Below are 20632 nucleotides of genomic sequence, written 5' to 3'. Positions count from 1 at the left end.
ACAGAGGCTTCGTGTCGGGGCAATCTCTGTTTTGGAGAAGGAACTAGGTGTCACCAGGGCTTTCTATGGTTTCACATGAGAATTCGACCTCAGGAGTTTGGTCCAGCCAGGGGAGATACAGGCAGGAGGAAACAGACATTGTATTGTATTGTATTGTATTGTATTGTATTGTATTGTATTGTATTGTATTGTATTGTACTGCATTGTACTGAGCTGTATTGTATCATATTTTGCAGTCGCATCCATAGCACTTACCATATATCACACGGTGTTCTAAGTCCTTCACACGTATTCATTAGTCCTCATGACAGCCCTGGAGATAGTTACTATTACCCCCAATTTACAGCTGAGGAAACTGAGATGCATGGAGTTTACTTGCCCAGCATCACAGCTGGTGAGGGGAGAGCCAGGATTCAGGCCTGAGCGAGGCCCAGACTCTGCTCTGGTGCTGCCTAAGGAAGCAAGAGTCCTGGGCCTGCTTTCAGCATTGCTGCCGCTTCTCTGGACACAGGACATTTGGCCCCATTCTTCCCCCTCCTGAGAACCTAAGCTTACACACGTATGGGAGATAAATGGTTTTGCAAAATGTTGGGACGTTTGCGAGTGGTGCTCTGAAATGAAGGCGATCATGTGGAACAAAGAGATGGGTGTGAGGTCTGATCCTGCCTCTGCCACTCACTTTACTGTGCGTGACATGAAGTGGATCTGAGTCTTCGGGCCTCCGTTCCCCTGGCTGTTCCAGATCATCTCTGGGGGTTTCGTCTAGCTCTCGCCACCAGTGGGCTCTGGGTCGTTGGGTATCTGGTTTCTGTCCGCTCGCCGTAATCCCTGCTGTTGGTAGCTATCACGCTGCAGCGGAGCCTGGCTATGTGCTCAGTTGAGGAGTTGAGGAAAGGAGTTGACAATGAGGAGCTGCCTTGCAATTTCTGAATTTGCTCACCAGTGACAGGGATCTAACAAGAAACAGACGAAATTACTCCCATCGGATCAATTCCAGCTGGGAGATCTGTACGCTTTTTGTGGAAAGAGCGAAGAGGTGAATGTTGGCTTTGGCGGAAACTTTTAATCCTGACTCTATCATTACTGACTGAGTCATGTGATTAACCATGATTATGTTGTTTGATTTCTCTGAACCTCGGTTTCCTCAAATGTGGGATGCAGAAATGCCTGTCTACCTTACAGCATTGGAAATTGAATGATTCTGTGAAAATGTAGAATATATATATCAGATGGCACCGCCTCGCCCAGTGCCTGGCACATGGCAGGTGCTCCCGTCTCAGTGAAGGAGGCGAGGAGAGTGTGGGATGCCCCTCCTCGTCCTGGGAGCTGGCCGGGAACCGGGTGTCCACTCTGGGTGCTGGTGGCTGTGATTCGTGATAGCGGGTTTCCCTGCCAGCTGGTGCTCAGCTCGCTGGTGTGGGCACAGTAAGAGTCCCCAGAAGACCTTTCCAGAATCGAGGGCCCTTTTATCTGAGCAGGAAAAGGATGAGGAGGAACTCTGGGCAGTGCCAGCTTTCCCGCTCTGGCCGGAGGTGGCTGGGGAGGCAGCAGAGGGTGGGCAGGCAAAGCCCAGGCTGCACACCACCATCCGCCTGGGGGGGGCGGGGGGAGACAGGGGCGACTGCAAGGGCTGAGGCCAGGATGGCAGCGGGAGGGCAGCGGGCAGGAGGAGGGCTCTGCCTCCTTCAGGGGAGAACTCGGCTAGGAGAGGCTGCAAGGAGGTGGAGGAGAGAAAACTTTTTAAGTGAGCAAAGATTCTAAGAGCACAAAAGAGAAAGGGAGGGAGGGACCCGGGGGAAGGGGGTGGAGAGAGAAAGAGTAGGAAGCAGGGGGAGGAGGGCGGGTGACAGATACGGATTCAAAAGAGGGTGGAAGAGGGACAAGTGACAGGCTGGAGAGCCAGGAGCAGTGGGCGGTCGGAGGAGAGGGCCAGAGGACTGACGGCCGCGGGAATCCCAGAGAGGAGAGGAAGGTAAGGGGGCACTTGCATTTTCAGAGGTGAAACCACCAGCTGATGGGAAGGAGGCAGGAGAGAGAGCCTGGGGCCCAGGCTGGATAACAGCAAAGCTCTCTCTCTGTGCCCGTGGGCTCATCCCCCTCCCTGCAGTCTTCCCTGAGATGCTGAGGTCGGATGTGCTGAGGAGGGTGCTTTCCGAGGCCGAGAGGAATGACTTACTTGGTCTGCAAGAAGCTGTGGGAAGGCGAGTGGGGGCTCAGAGGAGGTAGTCCGCCCCTTGAGGGGTGGCAGGGCTCCCAGGGCAACGTGAAAGGGGTCCACTGTCCATCTCCCAGCACTTTGTTGAGATGAACTTGGCCCTTAAAAAACCTCGTTGCTTTCGGTGCGTCCTCTAGGCGTGGAATCTTTTTGGAAATGCTCTCTGCAACATCTAGGAGAGTGTTTTGGTTTTCCCCTAAGGCATGTTGGAGGGTTTAAAAATATTCCTGCTCCGTTTCCTGCGAGGACCATGCCCCACTGCGCCTGGGGGGCGATCTGGCCTGCCGCTGGCCATCCCAGGGCTGGTGGGACCCAGAGGAGAAGCGGGAGAGGCACCCGCGGGAGGCACCTACCCTCCGGGTGCAGACACAGCGAGGGCCTCTGGGCTGAAGGGTCTGTCGGCTCCTGGCCTTTCTTCTGAGCAGGTGGCGAAAGACCCGGCCTCGGTGGCTGGGAGACCTGGGTTCTGGCGTTCTGCGTGTCTGTCCAACCTCGGGCACTTCCGGACACTCCCCTCTGGGCCTCAGTTTACCCACCTGTAACCAGAGGGGCGTGAAGGAGCGGGATCCCTTGGTTCTGCTCAGCAGTAACATCGCACAAGGGCACAATTCCTTAGGCGCCAGGACAACCCAGAGTAACGGAGAGCCTTTGTCCTGACTGCGCCCGGCTCAGTTCGTCCCGTCTCCCCCTCCCAGGGCCTCACAGGGGAGGGCTCCGGGGTCTTGCTCTCAGCATCTCAGGTGGCTGTTTCCTGAGGCTCGGGCCCCGGGCCTGAGAGAAGGAGGAGCACTGGAAGGGGAGTCGGGAGACCTGGGAGAAACGCAGCGAAATGAACAGAAGAGACCAAGGCCAGGCTGCGGGTTGTGGGACTTCTGTTTGCTGGGGAGGCGGCTGGCTTTCAGAGGCGCCCAGCCGGACTCCATCCCAGCGGCCATGCAGTCTCCATCTCCTCTGCCCCGCTCACAGCCCAGCCCCTGACTCACTGCTCCCAGGGGACAGCTCTGAACTCTGCACCTTCCTGCAGGTCCCCGGGCGGCAGCGAACACCGGCCTGCCCTCCTCCTGTCCCTCCAAGCTGTTTCCTCCCCGGCAGCTGCCAAAGAGCAGCCCCTGTGACCGCAGCGAGCATAGCAGAGCGCCCGGAGGCGGTTCTCTGGTTCCAACCAGCCCTCGCCCCCTGCACATGCAGCTCAAAGACCTCGGCGGTAGCATCACTGTGGTGCCCGCTTGGCCATGGCCTGGAACCCCAGCGGTGTTCTTGCCCGGCTCCCAAACAGGTCTCCATGCTTGTCTCCTCGCTGCCTCCCCCTCCACCCCTCCTAGAGCTGGGCCGTTCGCACTCGAAGAGGTTTCTTAGGTCGCCTGTCTAGCTCTTCTTTGACAAATAAGGGAACACGAGGCCTGGGAAAGGGAAGTGACTTGCTGGGGACCGCACAGGGGGCCGGGCTGCCGAGCTGGGCGAACACCCGCTCTGCTCCCTCACTCGCACCAGGCCCTCTGCCTCCGTCCTGGGCTGTGGTTTCTGAGCCGCCATCTCTTCCCCAGCCTCCTGCTTCTTCCTTAGCATCTCTACAGTCTACTGGAAAGAGTGACACCCACTGCTCACCGCTTCTTCATCATTAACACTGGCTGGGGGTTGGGGGGCACAGTGGGAAGTCCTGGGCTCTAGCAGCCAGCAGGCTGCCACTGGGCAGCCTGGCCTCGTGGGTTCTGGCTGACCCCACCTCTGGACCCAACCAGTTCAAGCAGGACAGGGAACCTGTGTGTTGGATCAGCCAGGACAGGGCCTGGAAGACCTGCAGGCCTCAGGGCCGGTGAGGCCCGGGCCCAGGCTCTGCCCTCTGACCCCAGGACGACCTCTGCCACCAGGGATCCCCGCAGCTCTCTGTGCGAACTGGCCCCGTCTTAGGCTTGAGGACTGAGCAGAACGGAAGGGAGAGACGCGCATTTTCCAGGAGAGCTGCAGGTGTCCTGGAAGAGAAGCCGACTCCCTCTCTGCAGTCACAGCTGCTGGCTCCTGGCAAAGGACAGCTGGGCGCCACTTGGTGGGTCAGTTATTTCCGACCTATTAGCAAATGGCGGGGAGAAAATCCAGCCTCAACCGTCCACTCCCCCTCATGAGGAAAGGGAGTCGGGGGGCTCAGACTCAGGTATTGAAGTAGCGCAGGGGGCCCTGGGGCTCATGGAATTCAGGGGACGGGCAGGATGGAGAGCCTGGGCTCGAGTCACATTGGGTTAGACTTTCTGCCTGTGACCTTGGGGGGCATTCAATGTCTGACCCTTAGTTTCTTCGTCTGCGAAGAGTTAGTAAGTACCTTCCTTGTGAGGTTTAAGTAAAACGATGTATTGAATACGGCCCTCAGATCAGTAAGTGCTCCATGAACAGCAAACAAGGCGGGGAACCCAGGCCGCCCGGTCCCCGGCCCACACGTCTTCACATCGCATTGCACTTCACGCAAAGGCCTCTGCCGTGAAGGCTCGCTGCGCATGCCACTCACGGGCACGGCTTGGTCTTTATGACTGCGGGTTTTTTTTTTCCGAGACTCCTGTTGCTGGCCTTTACGCTGGGAGTCAGAAAATCTGGCTTCGCCTCTTGGCTTGGCCGCTCACTTGCCATTCTCCGACATGTGGGCGAGGGACAAAGTGTCCAGCTATTCGAACTTACAGCTGGAAGGGCCTTCACAGCCACCCAGCTCAACCGCTGGCTTTTACACCTGGGTGAACGGAGAAGGTAATGTCTAGAGCAGCCGTGGGCAAACTACGGCCCGAGGGCCAGATCCGGCCCGTTTGAAATGAATAAAACTAAAAAAAAAAAAAAAAGACCGTACCCTTTTATGTAATGATGTTTACTTTGAATTTATATTAGTTCACACAAACACTCCATCCATGCTTTTGTTCCGGCCCTCCGGTCCAGTTTAAGAACCCATTGTGGCCCTCGAGTCAAAAAGTTTGCCCACCCCTGGTCTAGAGTCACAACGAAACGGGTGAAGCTGGAAAGAGCCTCTTCTAGGAGCCTCTGGTTCACAGAGGACTTCTAGATTTTCCATCAAAACTGGCATCTTCCAGATATAGAGCTTCCAGAGAGGGCAGATGTGGTTGGGGGGGCAGGCTGCCCTTCTCCTCAGCGCACAGGGTAGAAAACCTCCTATTTCTCCTCCATGTAGAACGAAGCCAGTTTCAAACCCACCCCCATGGGCGTGCCCTCAGATCGGTGATTAGGTTCAAAGTGCTGCTGCTCCCAGGAGGAAGGACTGGCAGGAAGCTCACATTGTGTGGCAGGGAGTCCACCTCCAGGTCAGGGGCTGGGGTTCAGGGACAGTCAGGAGGCCGCTGCACCACTTACACGAGCGAGAGGGGCCTGATCTGAACCGGCCCTGCACCTCCCTCTTTTCCACCCCTGCCTCCCGGGATCCTCGTTTCTAGTGAAATAACCAATGCACAGTTGAATTAATATCCTTCCCATTGCCGTGTTTCTCCTCCTCCAATACCTCCACTCGGTGCCGCATGGGGGCCTTGCCCTGTCACTCTAAGCCAGCGGTTCTCAACCTGTGGGTCATGGTCCCTTTGGCCGTCGAATGACAATTTCACAGGGGTAGCCTAAGACCATCCTGCATATCAGATATTCACATTACGATTCACGACAGTAGCAACATTACAGTGATGAAGTAGCAACGAAAATAATTTTATGGTTGGGGTCACAACATGAGGAACTGTATTTAACCCCTAGAGTGCCGGGAGCGCTGTCAGAGCTTCGAAATGGCGTCCAGTTCTAAGTCTGCTTTTATTAGTGATGATGATATTGCTAAATATGTCAATGTAGTAAAGGTTTCCTTAAGTTTTTGAATATGCAACTTCATTTACTTGCGATTCATAATTTCTTTCCTAAACTGCTGTAAAATCAGCAAAAATGCCTTGGCGATTTTAGCGTCGTTCCTAGGGTATTGGTTGGCACTCAAAGGGTTAAAGGGCCAGAAGGTTGAGAACCACTGCTCTAAGCAGCCTGCTGCCCTGTCAAGTTCTGCACCAAGTTGGCTAGTTGGCTCACACTGGAGAGAAGCTTTTACTGGAAATGTCAGAAAAGAAAAACAAGGAACTAGCATTACTGAGTAGCTTCGATGTGCCAGCTACTGTTCTGGGCAATTGCACGTCTCCACACATTGCTTACTATCCAGGCGTAAACATTCCCCTTTTCAGAGGAGGAGGACACGGAGAAGTTAAATGACTTGCCCAAGGTCATGCAGCCCGAGAGCGATGGAAGCAGGATTAGAGGCTTTCCAGTCCGTGGGGATCATGCCCCCCCCCCCCACCCCAACTCACCTAACTATTTCTGTTCCCTTTGTTCTTGCTATGATTTGACATCAATGGAACACCAGGCCTGCTGTTTAGCCAGCCGAGAACCTGGCAGTGGACACGGCCGCGGCCAAGAGCACTTAATGGCTAAAAAAGGAAATAACTTTCTATATGTGAATTCTGGCCAAATGGTGGCAGATGCTGAAGTCTGGGAATCCTGACCACTGTGGGCTGAGGGCCCTGATGTAATCATTAATTCTGGAGCAGCACAGGCAAGAGGTGGCCAGCCACGAAGCCGGAGGCTGGAAGGAAAAACCCTGGCCTCTTATGGGAAGTGGGAATAGCCCTGCCTGGGGAGTAAGAGACTGGGCTCTGGTCACAGGTTTGTCACCAGCTGTCAGTCCTGGAAGCTCTTTGATCTTCTTTCCCTTTTACAGACAGAGAAAATGTAGGCTTTGGTACCAGGCTCCAGTACCTTAGGCGGTATCTGCTGGTTGGGTGACTTTGTACAAGCGACTTAACCTCTGAGCCTCAGTTTTTCCATCTGTGAAATGGGATAATACTTCTTTCCTAGCAGGGCTACTGAAAGGATTAGAAAGTAGAGTTGTACAGTGCTTCACACGTGGAAAGCACTTAACTTAGTGGCATCTGTCATTACTTAACTACCCTTGACCCTCATCTTCATCTTGTGTAAAAATAAGGGGTTGCATTTTTATTGATCCCTAGATTTCAGCTCTACGGCACTGTGAATCTATGACAATATGGTAGCAATAATAAGGAAATGTAAGCATTTCATAAATATAATTTCCATTAGTAATTGTATAGCTTCTAATCCACCCCTCTGGGGACAATTAATAAAAACCTCTCAGTATTTAACTGTAATTGAATAGCTTTATTTGCCACCCCCTCCCACCCACTCCTTATATTTTTTCTTCCAACATTTGAAGAAGAAAAATTACTTAACTTAGCATAATCCTCTTTCTCCACTTTGCCTGCTCCTTTCCACCTCCTTGGCCTTGAAACAACTGTCTGCTAGGAGGGTGTCTCTGAGCAGGCCCCTCTGTTCTTGCCGGAATTAAATAGATTGAAAGAGGAGTTAATTATCTGCCATTGGCTAGAGTAGGAGGCAAACTGAAGTGATACTTGGTCTCAGCCATCTGTCTCTCCTTTTCTCTCATCTCCATCTCCCTCTCCCCTCCACGGTGCTCAAGGATCAGAGGCACAGGTCCCGATAGATCTCCCCGCACCACTTCCAAATCAACTGCCTATTCTGACTGTGACCTCACAAACATCCCTGAGGCATACATCCTCGGAGGTAAAGTGGCTGGCCTTTGGTAAGGATTTTCAAGAAAGGAACTTCAGGCGAGTTAGCTCGACTAGCACAGTTGTTAAGCAGGAGCGCTGTTGCTAGACTAGACAAGAGCTGGGTTTGAGGCCAACTCCCTGCTTAATAGCAGTGGGATTTTGCTCAAGTCACCCTCTTGAGCCCTCTAAAAAGGGGACGGGTAGTCCTCATTTCCTCATGCTTTGGAGAGAATCCAATGAGGAAAACATATATAAAGAAACTTGCAAGTGCCTAGTATGTAGAAAGGTCTCAATGCGTGTTAGCTTATTTTATTATTACTATTATTACCTAGATTCAAATTCTCTTTTGGGGGTAGCTCTGGGTACACTAGGCAATGGAGCTGAGACTCTCCAAGGATAATGAAGATCCCTGAGGTAGCTGAGGACCAAGACCACCTTCTCATGTAATTCTCCCTGTACCTTCATTTCAGGGAGAAACTACTAGAATGAGGGGAAATCAGGAAAAGTACACTGATGACTAAAGTACAGAAGAGTTCTGAGATGACAGTTCTCTTTGGCACTTCATCAAGCCACCTTTTATGTCTGACATAGCCCAGCAGCTCCATAAACACGTTCTGAACTAAACGGCTCTGACGTAACGCTGTGTCTAAGGCACCCAGGATGTGAGGTTCTCTGAGTCTATTTTACAACAGACTTTGTTGTCTTGCAGGAGATCAGGGTTGAGTTGGAGAGAGAATACTCAGCCAGTAGAGCAAATAATTCACTTTGTAAAACTGAACTGAATTATTCTTTTCGTTAATCCCCCCAGCACCTCACCCAGTGCTGGTCACATCAAGGGAGGGTCATAAATGTTGGCTCGATGGCATAAAAGCTGACTCCCAGGCCTTCCCTACCACTGTATGGCAGAGCCCTGTCTCAAATCACTCACTGCCCGGGGTGAGCAGGAGACCTAAGAGCTGATGGGCTCTGTCCTTAGCGGGAAAATGGAGGGAAGATTTCTGGTCACACTGACGGGATCAAAAACTCTGGAATGAAGTCCTGGCGATGTCCCCATTAGTCTTTGTTTCTTTGAATAAGTCTTATCTTCTCTACATGTCTCCTCCTTTGCAAAAAAGAGGTAATAACCATCACCCCCCCTCCCCCAAAGTGGCTATGAGGAGTCCTCATTCAATAATAAAAGTTGAGCCCGGCCGACATGGCTCAGTGGTTGAACATGGACCTATGAACCAGGAGGTCATGGTTCAATTCCCTGTCAGGGCTCATGCCCGGGTTGTGGGCTCGATCCCCAGTGTGAGGTGTGCAGGAGGCAGCCGATCAATGATTCTCTCTCATCATTGATGTTTCTATCCCTCTCGCCCTCTCCCTTCCTCTCTGAAATCAATAAAACATTTAAAGAAATATTTATTATGTACCTAATGATAGACTCTAATGCAATAAGTATACAAAGTAGAAGACAGGGCTTTGGACTTTGAGAATTCTACTACTAATTTGAGGGGGAAAGCTTTTACATCTTTGAGGGCAGAAACCATGCCTGGTTTTACTAATTCTACTGCTATCATTGAGTACCTAATATGTGGCAGACCTGATACTTTGCAGACCTGATACTTTGAACCGTGATGGACACATAGGGACTCCAGAAAGTACTTTCAGATTGGCTGATAGCAAGAAACTTTTGGAGAACAAGTGTAAGGCAGCATATAACTAAGCCTGAGAATGTATCCTACTTGCTGGGTGGTAACTGAGTCTTCAGAGTTCAGGAGCCGTCAGAGAGGGCTGAGGTCAATCTGAGAAGTCTTCTCCATTGTCTACTTAGACTTGTGGGGTCCGAGGAAGAGGTCCTGACTGAGTGTATGTTAGTCTGGATTGCTCTAAATTGATTTTCTTTGGAAACATTGGCTGCACAGGGAGGCAACAGGAGGAGCACTGAACTGGAAATGTAGACAACTTAGATTCCTGAATTTTCTCTCTAGCCACATAATATATGAAGTAAGGTTATAAAATGATTCATGTTCACTATACACCAAAGCCTTCCATTGGCCTTTTCCACCTTATCCAAGTATCATGTCTTGTTACTACACAAGTCCTCTGTTGATTCCTCCAAAATGTTTGCTTTGTCCCAGGCTATGACACATCGAAAGAGGATGTTGACGGTTTTGGAGTGGAGAACCCTCAGCGTTGGGATGCTCTTGTCCAGTTTCTAGGGACCACCTCCTTTTGCCTGGGTCGCTTCAGAACTGGTACCAGCTGCAAAGGGCTGTAGAAATCAATTTCCCAGAGCTCTTTGAAGGGCCCTGCTCTGAGGAGGCCCTCCTCAACCCCCCCAACTAGAGTTAGCCTCCTGCCATATATTCTTATACTACCCTGTACTTCCTTAATGTTAACACATCATATTTTATTGCAATTATGGGCTTAATTTCTCCACTTAATGAAGGGAAATAAGGGCAGTCAAACTCAGAAAAGGCAGGAAGTCCTTGTTTGTCTTTTGTTGCTGTTGTTTGTTTGTTTATTTATTTATTCAAATGTATCTTTATTGTTAAAAGTATTGCACATGTCCCCCTTTTTCCTCATTGACCCCCTCCAACCCCACCCCCCAGGCCTCCTTCACAAGTTTCTTTGGCTAAGGTTGTGGGAGACCCAAAGGGACTTAGTGTCGTTGGAAAACTGACTTCAGTAGAGACCTTTCATGTTATAAACCGAGCAGCTGGTACGTGGCAAGAATTCTCAGTTTTTCTGACCTTGCCTGAATCATTCAGGAAGCCACAAGTGAGAGGTCTTCACCCTATTTGCTGCCATCAAGGCCCAGTGGATAGCCCCACCCCACCCCGCCTTGGCTAGTTTCTCCTGTTTTTTCCTGAGGAGCCACCACTTCCAATACTGTCTTTCTGATAGTGCACGGTGTTCCCTTCTGCACCTGTGCTTTACTTCTTCCAGGCGACCCGCCAATGAGGGAGTCAGCAACGCAGACTCTTGACAGACCAAGCCAAAGCACCACATTCTTTGCCTGGAACGATTTTATACTTCCTTGGGGACTTGCAAGGAACAAGTGACAGAGTCAGACGGATCAGAGGAAAAGTCTTCAGGGCCTGAGGAGAGTTTGTAAAACTTGCCCCAAATCCTAGAAGTGTATGACATTTGTTTATCTCTTTCTTTTCATTCGCTTTTTATTTGCATCTGTTTTCCTCCCCCTTTCTCCCCTTCTGCTTTTCCATCTGTTTCTCTCTTCTTTGTAATCTTTCTACTTGCTCTTTCTCTTTCCTTCTCCCATTGTTCTTCCCCACCACTGTCCTTGCTCGTAACGGCTGCCTTTTATTCAGTTCTTATATACTGAGCACTATGCTAAGTGCCTTGTATCCACCACCTCATAATACTCTGCGAGCTAAATAATATTATACCCATTTTGCAGGTGATAGAATTGAGGCACAAATCCATTAACTTCTCCAAGCTCAGCAGATAATAGAGATTTGAGCTCCAATTAGCTAACCCCCAAGCCATCTTCTCTTAACCGATACATGGTCTATTTTTCTCCATTTCGAACTCCCCCTTGTCTTTTACCTCTTTTTGTTCCTTCTCATGCTTTTCATCATCCCTACTTCTCTCCCTCCCCTTCTCTTACTCACCACATCCCGGGCCCCACACTTGTGTGCCTGACCCTGAAGGTGCTGAACACTGCACGTGCCCAGAAGAGATGACAGACCATTTAAACTCTTATCTAATCAGGCATTTTCCTTTTGAGCAAACGCTTCACATTTTCCCACATTGTCTGATCAAAACCAGAGGAAAGGCCTCCAGACCTGGCTGGGTCTTTGATATGGAGGGAAGAGAGATAAGGTCCTTTCCGCTCACTCATGGATTCCCTCATTCCCAGAGACGCTGTGTACTCTAGGGTTGGGGAACGTGAAGGGAGGGAAGAGGTATTGGTAGAACTCTGTCAAGGAATCAGCTCAGGAGCCAAAGAAGCCTGGGCCATGAAATGTGGCACTTCCACCTGCCCCCCCCCCCCCTTCCTCATACGTATAAAGAATGTTCAGGTCAGAACCAGGGCATACTGGCAGCAAAAATGTGACGGTCAAGGTTTGAGCTTGACAATCTTTAATACCCCATCAGAGCCTGAGGTTTTGTGATTCTAAGAATATTCCGCCCTCTCCCCGCCCGTCCTCCCCTCACATTCTTTTCTTTTTGTCATTCTGTTGATTAGAATTGGTTAGAAGCTTGCCCTGGCTGGCGTGGCTCAGTTGGTTGAACATCATCCCATGCACCAAAAGGCCACCGGTTTGATTCCTGGTCAGGGCACCTACCCAGGTTGTGGGTTCAATTCCTGACCAGAGTACATGTGGGAGTCAACTGGTCCATGTTTCTCTCTCACATCAACATTTCTCTCTCTCTCTCTCTCTCTCTCTCTCTCTCTCTCCCCTTCCTCTCTCTAAAAATATATTTTTTAAATCAATATATATATATATATATATGTTTGATTAGAAACTTAAGCCAGGAGGACATTCATTGCTCATCAATAAGAATTCTAGAGGTAGGAGATTCAAGAGTTTCAGAGGCCTCAGGGCACTATCTGCTATTTCTGAGCGCCTCTGGGCAACTTCAGGCATCTTGGCTCACACAGCCCTGTCCACGGGCAGGAAGGGGTCGGGTAGGGCGGACTTCAACAGAGGCCCCCTCCCTTTACTGAGGGCTGGAAAAACATTTCCTAGAGCACTCCCTCCACATGAGTCTCTCCCCATACCTCAGTGACCTGGCCTAGCTGCAGTGGAGACTGAAAAAGTGACATCTGCCCTTTCACCCTACTAATGGGACCCAGGGAAGGAAGGAATAGGGACTTAGCTTGCCACTGGGTAGGAAGCACCAGTGCTTGACACCCCTTTCTTCATTCACTCAACAAAGATACACTAAGCACCCACTCTAGGCCAGGCTCTGGGTCAGGTGATGATGATACAGAGGAAAAGACGGTTCCTGGTCTCCATGAGCTCTGACTGGAAGAACACAGATGGGCAAAGGATTACAAAACAAGATGGCAAGTGTAGGGGAGGAGTGAGCGTTCCCAGGGCCACCACAGGAGCTGAAGAGGCTCAGCCTGAGAGAGCAGAGAGGGCTGGAAGAAGCCATGCCTGGGTCAATTTTGAAGGGTAGATGGGACTCGGCTGGGCTTGAGGGGGCCTGTAGGAGATGGTTTGGAGGAGGACATCTGGAAATCTTCCAGACTTGGCATGGTTGGATAAAGGGAACTAAAGGGGACAGGCAGGAAATGAGGCTGAGGAGCAGGCAGGGGCCTAATGAGGGAAGGTTTTGTATGGGACATAAGGGATTGGGGCATTTAGTCTGGATGTGAGAGCGCGCAGGTCTGTGGTGGGAACCTCCTGTATGTATGCAGAAGGCCAAGCCAAGCTGTACAGCTGCAATGGCGCTGAGGTGCAGGAGATCCACATTGCCCACTGCTTGCAGCTACGGGGACCTGAGCACTCATCTGTGATACCTCACCCGGTGTGACCGAAGACTTTTTATTTGCCAGCGCCCAATACACCTGGTCCATACTGGATGGTTCTGATGATTAGAGAATGCTTCCTGAGGGGCCACATTTGGCACTCACTCCTTCCTCCTCCACCTAGTTCTTCCCTCTGGAGACATAAAATGTTTGTTTCCCACCTAACAGCTGTTCAAGCACATGGGACATTTGTGGTATTTCAACATACCATATTGTTGGGTACACAGGTCCTCATCCTGCCTGACTATGCCAACTGTTGGGTCCAAGCACCTCTGCCAGGGACTGGACCTCCTTAGATGCCGGGTGGTAGATGGAGAAGGTATAAGAAGTCGTGAATATATGAGTCTTTATTGTAGGCCAAATAGCCATTGCTAACAAGGAGCCCTTAGACAAAACAGTTCTTCAAAGTAGAGTCCCATAAAGGCAGGCAGCCGCACACCGACTGGTTAATAAATGCATCTTTCCCATAAAGTGGCCTCCCACATAGGAGCTATACAGGAGCTATTATTAGAGCTACAGCCTCCGACATAGGGGCCCATCTAGGAGCCTCACATAGTAGCAGCCGCATACTGACGGCTGGTCAGTGGCAACTTATATACAAGCTCAAACAAGCTTAAACAAAAGAGGCTTCATGCCAAATAGTGCCCTCAGTAGTATTTGGGCTACAGAAGGGTATGCTTGCACAGTGCATAGATTGCTGCATCCTTGCTTTTGCACCTGCATATAGCAATTTCGCCTTGAACATTCTGGTTAAGATTCCCACGCTCAGAGTGGCCTTGAACATCCAGCGTACTCTGAAAAGGGCCCCTACACTCCAATTGGCCTTGAGCATCTGGGGTACTCTGACAGGGTTCCCACACACATACCCTTTCATTTAATCCTCAAAACCCCCTGGTGTGGCTCTTCCCATCCCCATTTCAGAGACAAGGAACAGACTCAGTGAGTTTGTGCCAAGTCACATTTGCAGATTTTCAAGACTCCAGGTCTGATTCTTGGCCAGACTGCCTCAGAATCACCTGGTCTGCTTATTGCAAATCCAGACGGGGGGGGGGGGGGGGGGGGCACTCCAGACTCACTGAAGTAGAATCTCTGGGGGTAAGAACATTGTAACACACATCTCAGTTCATTTCTAGATCCATTGAAGTGTGGGAACCATGCTCTAGGCTTGCTAATATAACCACTTCTAATCTCTCTCTGAGTATTTTTGCTTGGGGTCTGGGGGAGAAGAGAGCTCTTTAGCTGAATCTGATGTATTAGTTGCACTTTCTTAGAGCACACACCGGGGTGAATCTGGCATCCCAGGGCAGGACTGGAGCTCCCAGGCCTTGGCAGCAGCACCCCACTCCCTTTCTCCCCCTGTTTGCAGGTGTCTGCCCGCTGCTGAGCCGCGATGGGCGACTGGAGCTTCCTGGGGGAGTTCCTGGAGGAGGTGCACAAGCACTCCACGGTGATCGGCAAGGTCTGGCTCACGGTGCTCTTCATCTTCCGCATGCTGGTGCTGGGCACGGCCGCCGAGTCCTCCTGGGGCGACGAGCAGGCGGACTTCCAGTGTGATACCATGCAGCCGGGCTGCGAGAACGTCTGCTACGACCAGGCCTTCCCCATCTCGCACATCCGCTACTGGGTGCTGCAGATCATCTTCGTGTCCACGCCGTCGCTGGTGTACATGGGCCACGCCATGCACACGGTGCGCATGCAGGAGAAGCGCCGGCTGCGCGAGGCCGCCCAGGGGGCCGGGGAGGGCCAGGGCGCCGGCTCCTACGGCTTCCCGGCGGCCGAGAAGACGGAGCTGTCCTGCTGGGAGGAAGCCAACGGCAAGATCGTCCTCCGGGGCACCCTGCTCAACACCTACGTGTGCAGCATCCTGATCCGCACCACCATGGAGGTGGCCTTCATCGTGGGCCAGTACCTGCTCTACGGCATCTTCCTGGACACGCTGCACGTCTGCCGCCGCAGCCCCTGCCCCCACCCCGTCAACTGCTACGTGTCCCGGCCCACGGAGAAGAACGTCTTCATCGTCTTCATGCTGGCGGTGGCCGGCCTGTCCCTCTTCCTCAGCCTGGCCGAGCTCTACCACCTGGGCTGGAAGAAGCTGCGGCCGCGGCTCGCCCGGCCAGGGCAGGGCAGGGCTGAGTGTCAGCTGCCCGGCCCCTCCACGGGCGCCGCCCCGGGCTGCACGCCGCCCCCTGACTTCAGCCAGTGCCTGGAGAACGGTCCTGGGGGCAAGTTCTTCAACCCGTTCAGCAACAGGATGGCCTCCCAGCAAAACACGGACAACCTGGCCACAGAGCAGGTGCGCGGCCAGGAGCAGATGCCCGGGGAGGGTTTCATTCACATCCGCTATGCCCAGAAGCCGGAGGTGCCCAATGGCGTCTCCCCAGGGCACGGCCTCCCCCAGGGCTACCAGAGGGACAAGCGCCGACTGAGCAAGGCCAGCAGCAAGGCCAGGTCCGATGACCTCTCAGTGTGACCCTCCGGTGGGGGGGACTAGGACCAGGTGGGGACCAAGGAGGCTCAGAGGAGGAAGAGGGGGTCCTGCCGACCCCACCTGTCTTGTTCTCAGCACCGCTCTGCTCCTTGGGGGCCAGTGCTGTCGGAGGTCTAGCCAGGCCTCTGTCTCTCCCCCACCCTCTACCCAGTGCACTCAGTGAAGACTCAGGTTACTCGCTGAACAGGGGAGTAAGGGAAGGGACCGAGGCAAAATCTGGCCTGGGAGGGGTAGCCAGAGAGAGAGGATAATTCTCTCCATACCAGCCACATGCCAGAGGGTTCTCTGAGTCTCTATGGCGCCTGTGAACTGGGTATCCTTCCTCCTGCAAGGAAGACCCCAGAGCTCCTAGCCGGTAAAGAGCATGAGCCAAGGAACTTGCACGAGGTGTGCTCTGGAACCTGTGGTGTCCACGGGCCAAGCCTTGCAGGCAGCGAGGTTGCCTTGGGCCGCCCTTGGCTGCCGCTGCCTCTACCCAGTCTTACCTAAAAAGAGGTCCTTGGAGCTTGACCAGCAGCCTCGACTTTACAAGTGCCTTGGTATGCACGCCTGGCAAAGGTCCCGCCTTTACTCTGCCAGGGGGTGGGTGCAAGCAGGCCAGGGAGTGCACGCAGGCCAGGGGGTGCGCGTGCCCCTCGGGAGCCACTGTGAGCAGACTCCCTGGAATTCCTGCCACCACCTGTTCTGTAGCTCTTTACAGTTCAGCCCGATGACAGACACCATGCCTTCCTGGCCTCCTGTGGCTGTTCACCCAGTGCTCCCTGACAGGCCTCACCAGCCAGGAGACCCAAGAAGCCATCGTCCTCTCTCAGATCCTGACCAGATCACCAGCCACAGAGGCCAGTGGAATTTCCCCAGGTCTTATTAAAACAACAAGAACATTGTGCTTCTCACAGTCCCCTTGGGGAAAAAAAGCAAGTCTGCTGTGAAGATGAAAATTAAAAGAGGAGAGAAAATACTGGAAAATGATTTTTTTCTTCCTATTTATTTCCCTCGCTGACTGCCAATTAGGGTGCCAAGAAGAGGTCTGATGACAGCGATGGAAGCCCCCAGCTCCTTCTCCCCGAGGGCACAGACATGTAGGGGAAACGCCAGTTCTCTTGGCAGGGTTCTCCTGTAAGAGCTCAGAGCTCCCTGTGGCTCCCTGGTGCTCCCAATGAAGCTGCCAGGAGGGGACTTCAGAAAAGCCCGCTTTGCCCAGGGACTGGCCTGGACTCTCCATTCAGTCCATGCATAATGGGTTGTCATTTTGGATGAAGGTAAAGGATGCTCAGAATTGGATTCTGAGATGTATAGAGAAATGGTTACTTTTAAAAATGTGTGTGTGTGTTTGGGGGCGGGGGGCACGCGCACACACACGCGCCTGCTGATGGGGTGTGTGAAGGGAACAGGATGTCTGAAATAAGGAAAGGAAACCTTGGAGAATCTTGTGTCTTTCTGCCTGCCCCTCTGATGCCTCACAGAGGGGCTGAGCCTCGCTGTTTTCAGGATTATCAGCCCACAGGGGCGGGCGTAAGAGGTGGGACAGAGGAGGGTGTGGGCTCAGAGGGAAGCTGAGCTTCTAGCCCACCTGCCCATCTCCTGGCCCCTCTGCTGGTATTTGGAGGTGATTGGTGGGTGGAAAGAAGGCTGATGGTAGAGGGAACTGACTGGGACACCCTCTTATCTATTGTCTGGCGCTGGCCTTAAGACTCTGCAAAACAAAGCACAAAAGACTCCCTCTCCTTCCATCTCTGAGATCTTTGTTTTGTGAAATGAGTGTTCTTGAATTAGAAACGCTGTGAGACCAGTTTTTGATGATGGGCCTTTCAGGAAGGAAAAAGGAAATATTATGTGTAGTTTGTCTTAATAAAGTCTGGCTCTGTGTTTCTCTCTCCTTGTGTCTCTTCCATGCTGTGACTACAGGAGAAGGTTGGCAGACTTGGTGGGGGAGGGGAGCAGATGGGCCCCACTCATCAGCCAGTCAGTAAAGCAAGGAGCTCTAGAGTCAGACATGCAAGGGTGGAAGTCCCAGCTCCTGACTTACAGCTGGAGTCCAGCTACTCGATCTTGGACACTTGGTTTCCCCACCTGTAAACTGAACCCAGTCATATCTACCTCACAGGGCTATTCAATGAGAAACGTCATAAAGAATTCAGCAGAGTGCCTGGGAAACAACGGTCTGTCATTCAATGGCAATTGTTGGCATGGCTGCTGTTATTGCCTTTAGTATTTTTGTTATTATGTTGAGTCTATCGTATTTGAAAATCTGCTATGTTAAGAGATGATTCCAGGACTTCCCTTTGTGGACCCCATAATCTGCCTAAGGTGGTCAAATGAACCCCCCTAGAGGAAACAATTAGAATAGAATTACATTCGAATTCATTTATTGTTAATCTAAGAACCACAAGGCTCCAAAAAATGATACAGATGGAGAAACTACGTAGACGGGGAGAGACCCTCCCTGGGCCTTCAAGAGTAGCTGAGGCTTTAGAGAAGTGAAAACCTCACGGGTGACTGTGGGGTAGGCCTTGGTAACCCCTTTTACTGACATGGAAACTGAGGGTTAAGATTCTTGGTAGCGGGGCAGCTTCTCATGGCCTTTCTGATTGAGGTCTTATCTTTATGAAGGAGGAGAAACGACTCTTGCTCCAAAAGGGTCAAGGAACCCCCCTGCCCTTCACCGACACATGGGCGCCATTTCCCAGAGGAGGAAACAGAGGCTGGGAAAAACGCCCAGAAGCGCTGCCTGAACCGCCAGTCAGTCTTGTTTATCGGGGAAGGAAAGCTGTTTTGAAAAGGGCTGCAGAGAGCAGAGAGCACACCTTGTGACACCTTGTTGAGACTCGGGTGCCGTGGCCTCTGTCCAAGGGCCAGGCGCCCGCCCAGAAGTGCTGCCTGAACCGCCAGTCAGTCTTGTTTATCGGGAAGGAAAGCTGTTTTGAAAAGGGCTGCAGAGAGAGCAGAGAGCACACCTTGTGACACCTTGTTGAGACTTGGGTGCCGTGGCCTCTGTCCAAGGGCCAGGCGCCTGCCCAGGAGTGCTGCGTAGTCCAACTGGAAAAAGCATCTGGATCCTTTTTTATCTCCCAGGAAAAAAAAGAAGTGCATCTCATGGTTTTATAAACATAGCTGTTAACACTTAACAGTTTATATTACACCCAGACCGCAAACACCAAGGGACTTGTTTTATAGCAAGATTTCAAGCTCATGTATCTACTCTCATTTCCTCTTTCCTCCCCTCCCTCCCCAACGGTTCACCAATGAAGATGGCAATCTGGATAATAATATAGCGAACACACTAAATTGTAGGCTCCTTTCCTTCAATTCCTTCCTCCAGTGCCAGATAAGACCAGAATGCCTACACTGGTGTTTTATTCCTATGGCGAAAGTGTTGAGGTGGTTAAACTGTTAATAACACTTCTATAAAGAATCATACTAGGAGTGAGTTTCAGATTTCTTCCTAAAAGCAAATCTTGAGAGCAGAGAAAAAACAAAAGAACGAAGGCACTAGGCACCTTGCAGGGGTCTTGAAGGGCTGCTTTCTTGCAGGTGGAGATGAAGAGAACAGCTGGGCTGGAAGGAGCTGTTACAGATCAGCTGCCCACTTTCCAATCCTTAGTAGATCCTGGAAGCCCCCATCTTTGGCCGGCGTATTGGCCCTTGACATTGAGCAGAATTTACAAATAATAGGTAAATAGAGCCCTAACCGGTTTGGCTCAGTGGATAGAGAGTCAACCTGCGGACTGAAGGGTCCCAGGTTCGATTCCAGTCAAGGGCATGTACCTTGGTTGCAGGCAGGGATGTGCAGGAGGCATCTGATCGATGTTTCTCTCTCATCGATGTTTCTAATTCTCTAGCCTTCTCCCTTCCTCACTGTAAAAAATCAATAAAATATATTTTAAAAATATATGTAAATAGAATAGGATCAGGGGTTTCACTTTTGCTGGTCACCTAATGGGCAACAGAAATGGGGATAGTCTATACATTTGTTTATTATCATTTCAATTGGAAAAGAGAAAGACGTTCATTCAACAAACATTTGTTGAGCACTACGTTGGGCCAGGCACTGTCTTAGGCTTTAGGAATACGATTTTATAAAACAGATATGGTTCCTGCCTCCTGGAGCTTACAGTGTAACGGGGGAGTCACAGTACCCCGAGTAAACACACAAAATTACACATTGTGGTTGAGTGTCAAGAAGGAGACAGATAGGGGGCTGGCAAAGGTGGGGAGGAAGCTTTCTCAGAGGGGTGGGCAGTACGTCCTGTCGGAGGAGGTAACACTGATGCCGAGATCTGCCTGTGAGAAGAAACCAGGTATGATGCGAAGGAGAAGAACCCCGATCCCTTCCCGGAAACCCCAGAACACAGCTGTCCCTCACCTCCGTCTGGTCCAACATTTTTGAAAGACACAGAATTCAAGCAGCACCTAGGTAACACCTAGAACAACACTGCTTGGCACCAACTGTTACAAAATACACATACTCTTTCAGCAAAAGCCTTAGGGGAGAGAGTCATTGTTTTACCCAAAGAAGCGAACGGAGCATATAAAAGGTGTTGTTTAAAAATAGTACAGGTTATATGTTAAGGTTCTAAAAAGCCCTGCATGGTGTTGTAACTATCATTTTCAGTACAGATTCCTGGAGCAGCCGGGGGCCTTGTAAACTAGGCTGTCCTCTGCAGTTCAGGCTGACAGGCCGAGACTGGCCACATGGGTGGGGCCAGAGCCAGCGGGCGTGTTCCAGGAGAGCCCTGGGTCAGAGGAGCCGAACCGGCAAGCAGTCTCCCTGGCTGGCGTGGCTCAGTTGGTTGGGCATCTGAAAGGTTGTGGGTTCCACTCTCACACTGATGTTTTTCTCTTTATAA

General features: G+C 51.5%; 1 protein-coding gene across 4 annotated transcripts in view; it reads left to right on the top strand.

The window, feature by feature from the left end:
• Window positions 1–17653, top strand: part of GJA5 (gap junction protein alpha 5) — a 45737-nt gene extending 28084 nt beyond the window's left edge. For 2 of the 4 annotated variants that reach the window (XM_036344499.1, XM_036344500.1), the window contains exon 2: window positions 14664–17653. In XM_036344499.1, coding sequence (XP_036200392.1) covers window positions 14688–15767 — 1080 coding nt within the window. In that variant the 5' untranslated portion in view covers window positions 14664–14687 and the 3' untranslated portion in view covers window positions 15768–17653. Of the gene's footprint in view, window positions 1–1859; window positions 1973–10740; window positions 12138–14663 lie in introns of those variants that run through there. The other 2 variants (XR_004973403.1, XM_036344498.1) reach the window with 2 other exon arrangements.
• Window positions 17654–20632: the final 2979 nt, after the last annotated feature.

This window comes from Myotis myotis, unplaced genomic scaffold, assembly GCF_014108235.1.
Source record: "Myotis myotis isolate mMyoMyo1 unplaced genomic scaffold, mMyoMyo1.p scaffold_m19_p_18, whole genome shotgun sequence".
In the NCBI taxonomy this organism is placed as follows: domain Eukaryota; kingdom Metazoa; phylum Chordata; class Mammalia; order Chiroptera; family Vespertilionidae; genus Myotis; species Myotis myotis.
This window is presented reverse-complemented; position numbering and strand designations above follow the sequence as displayed.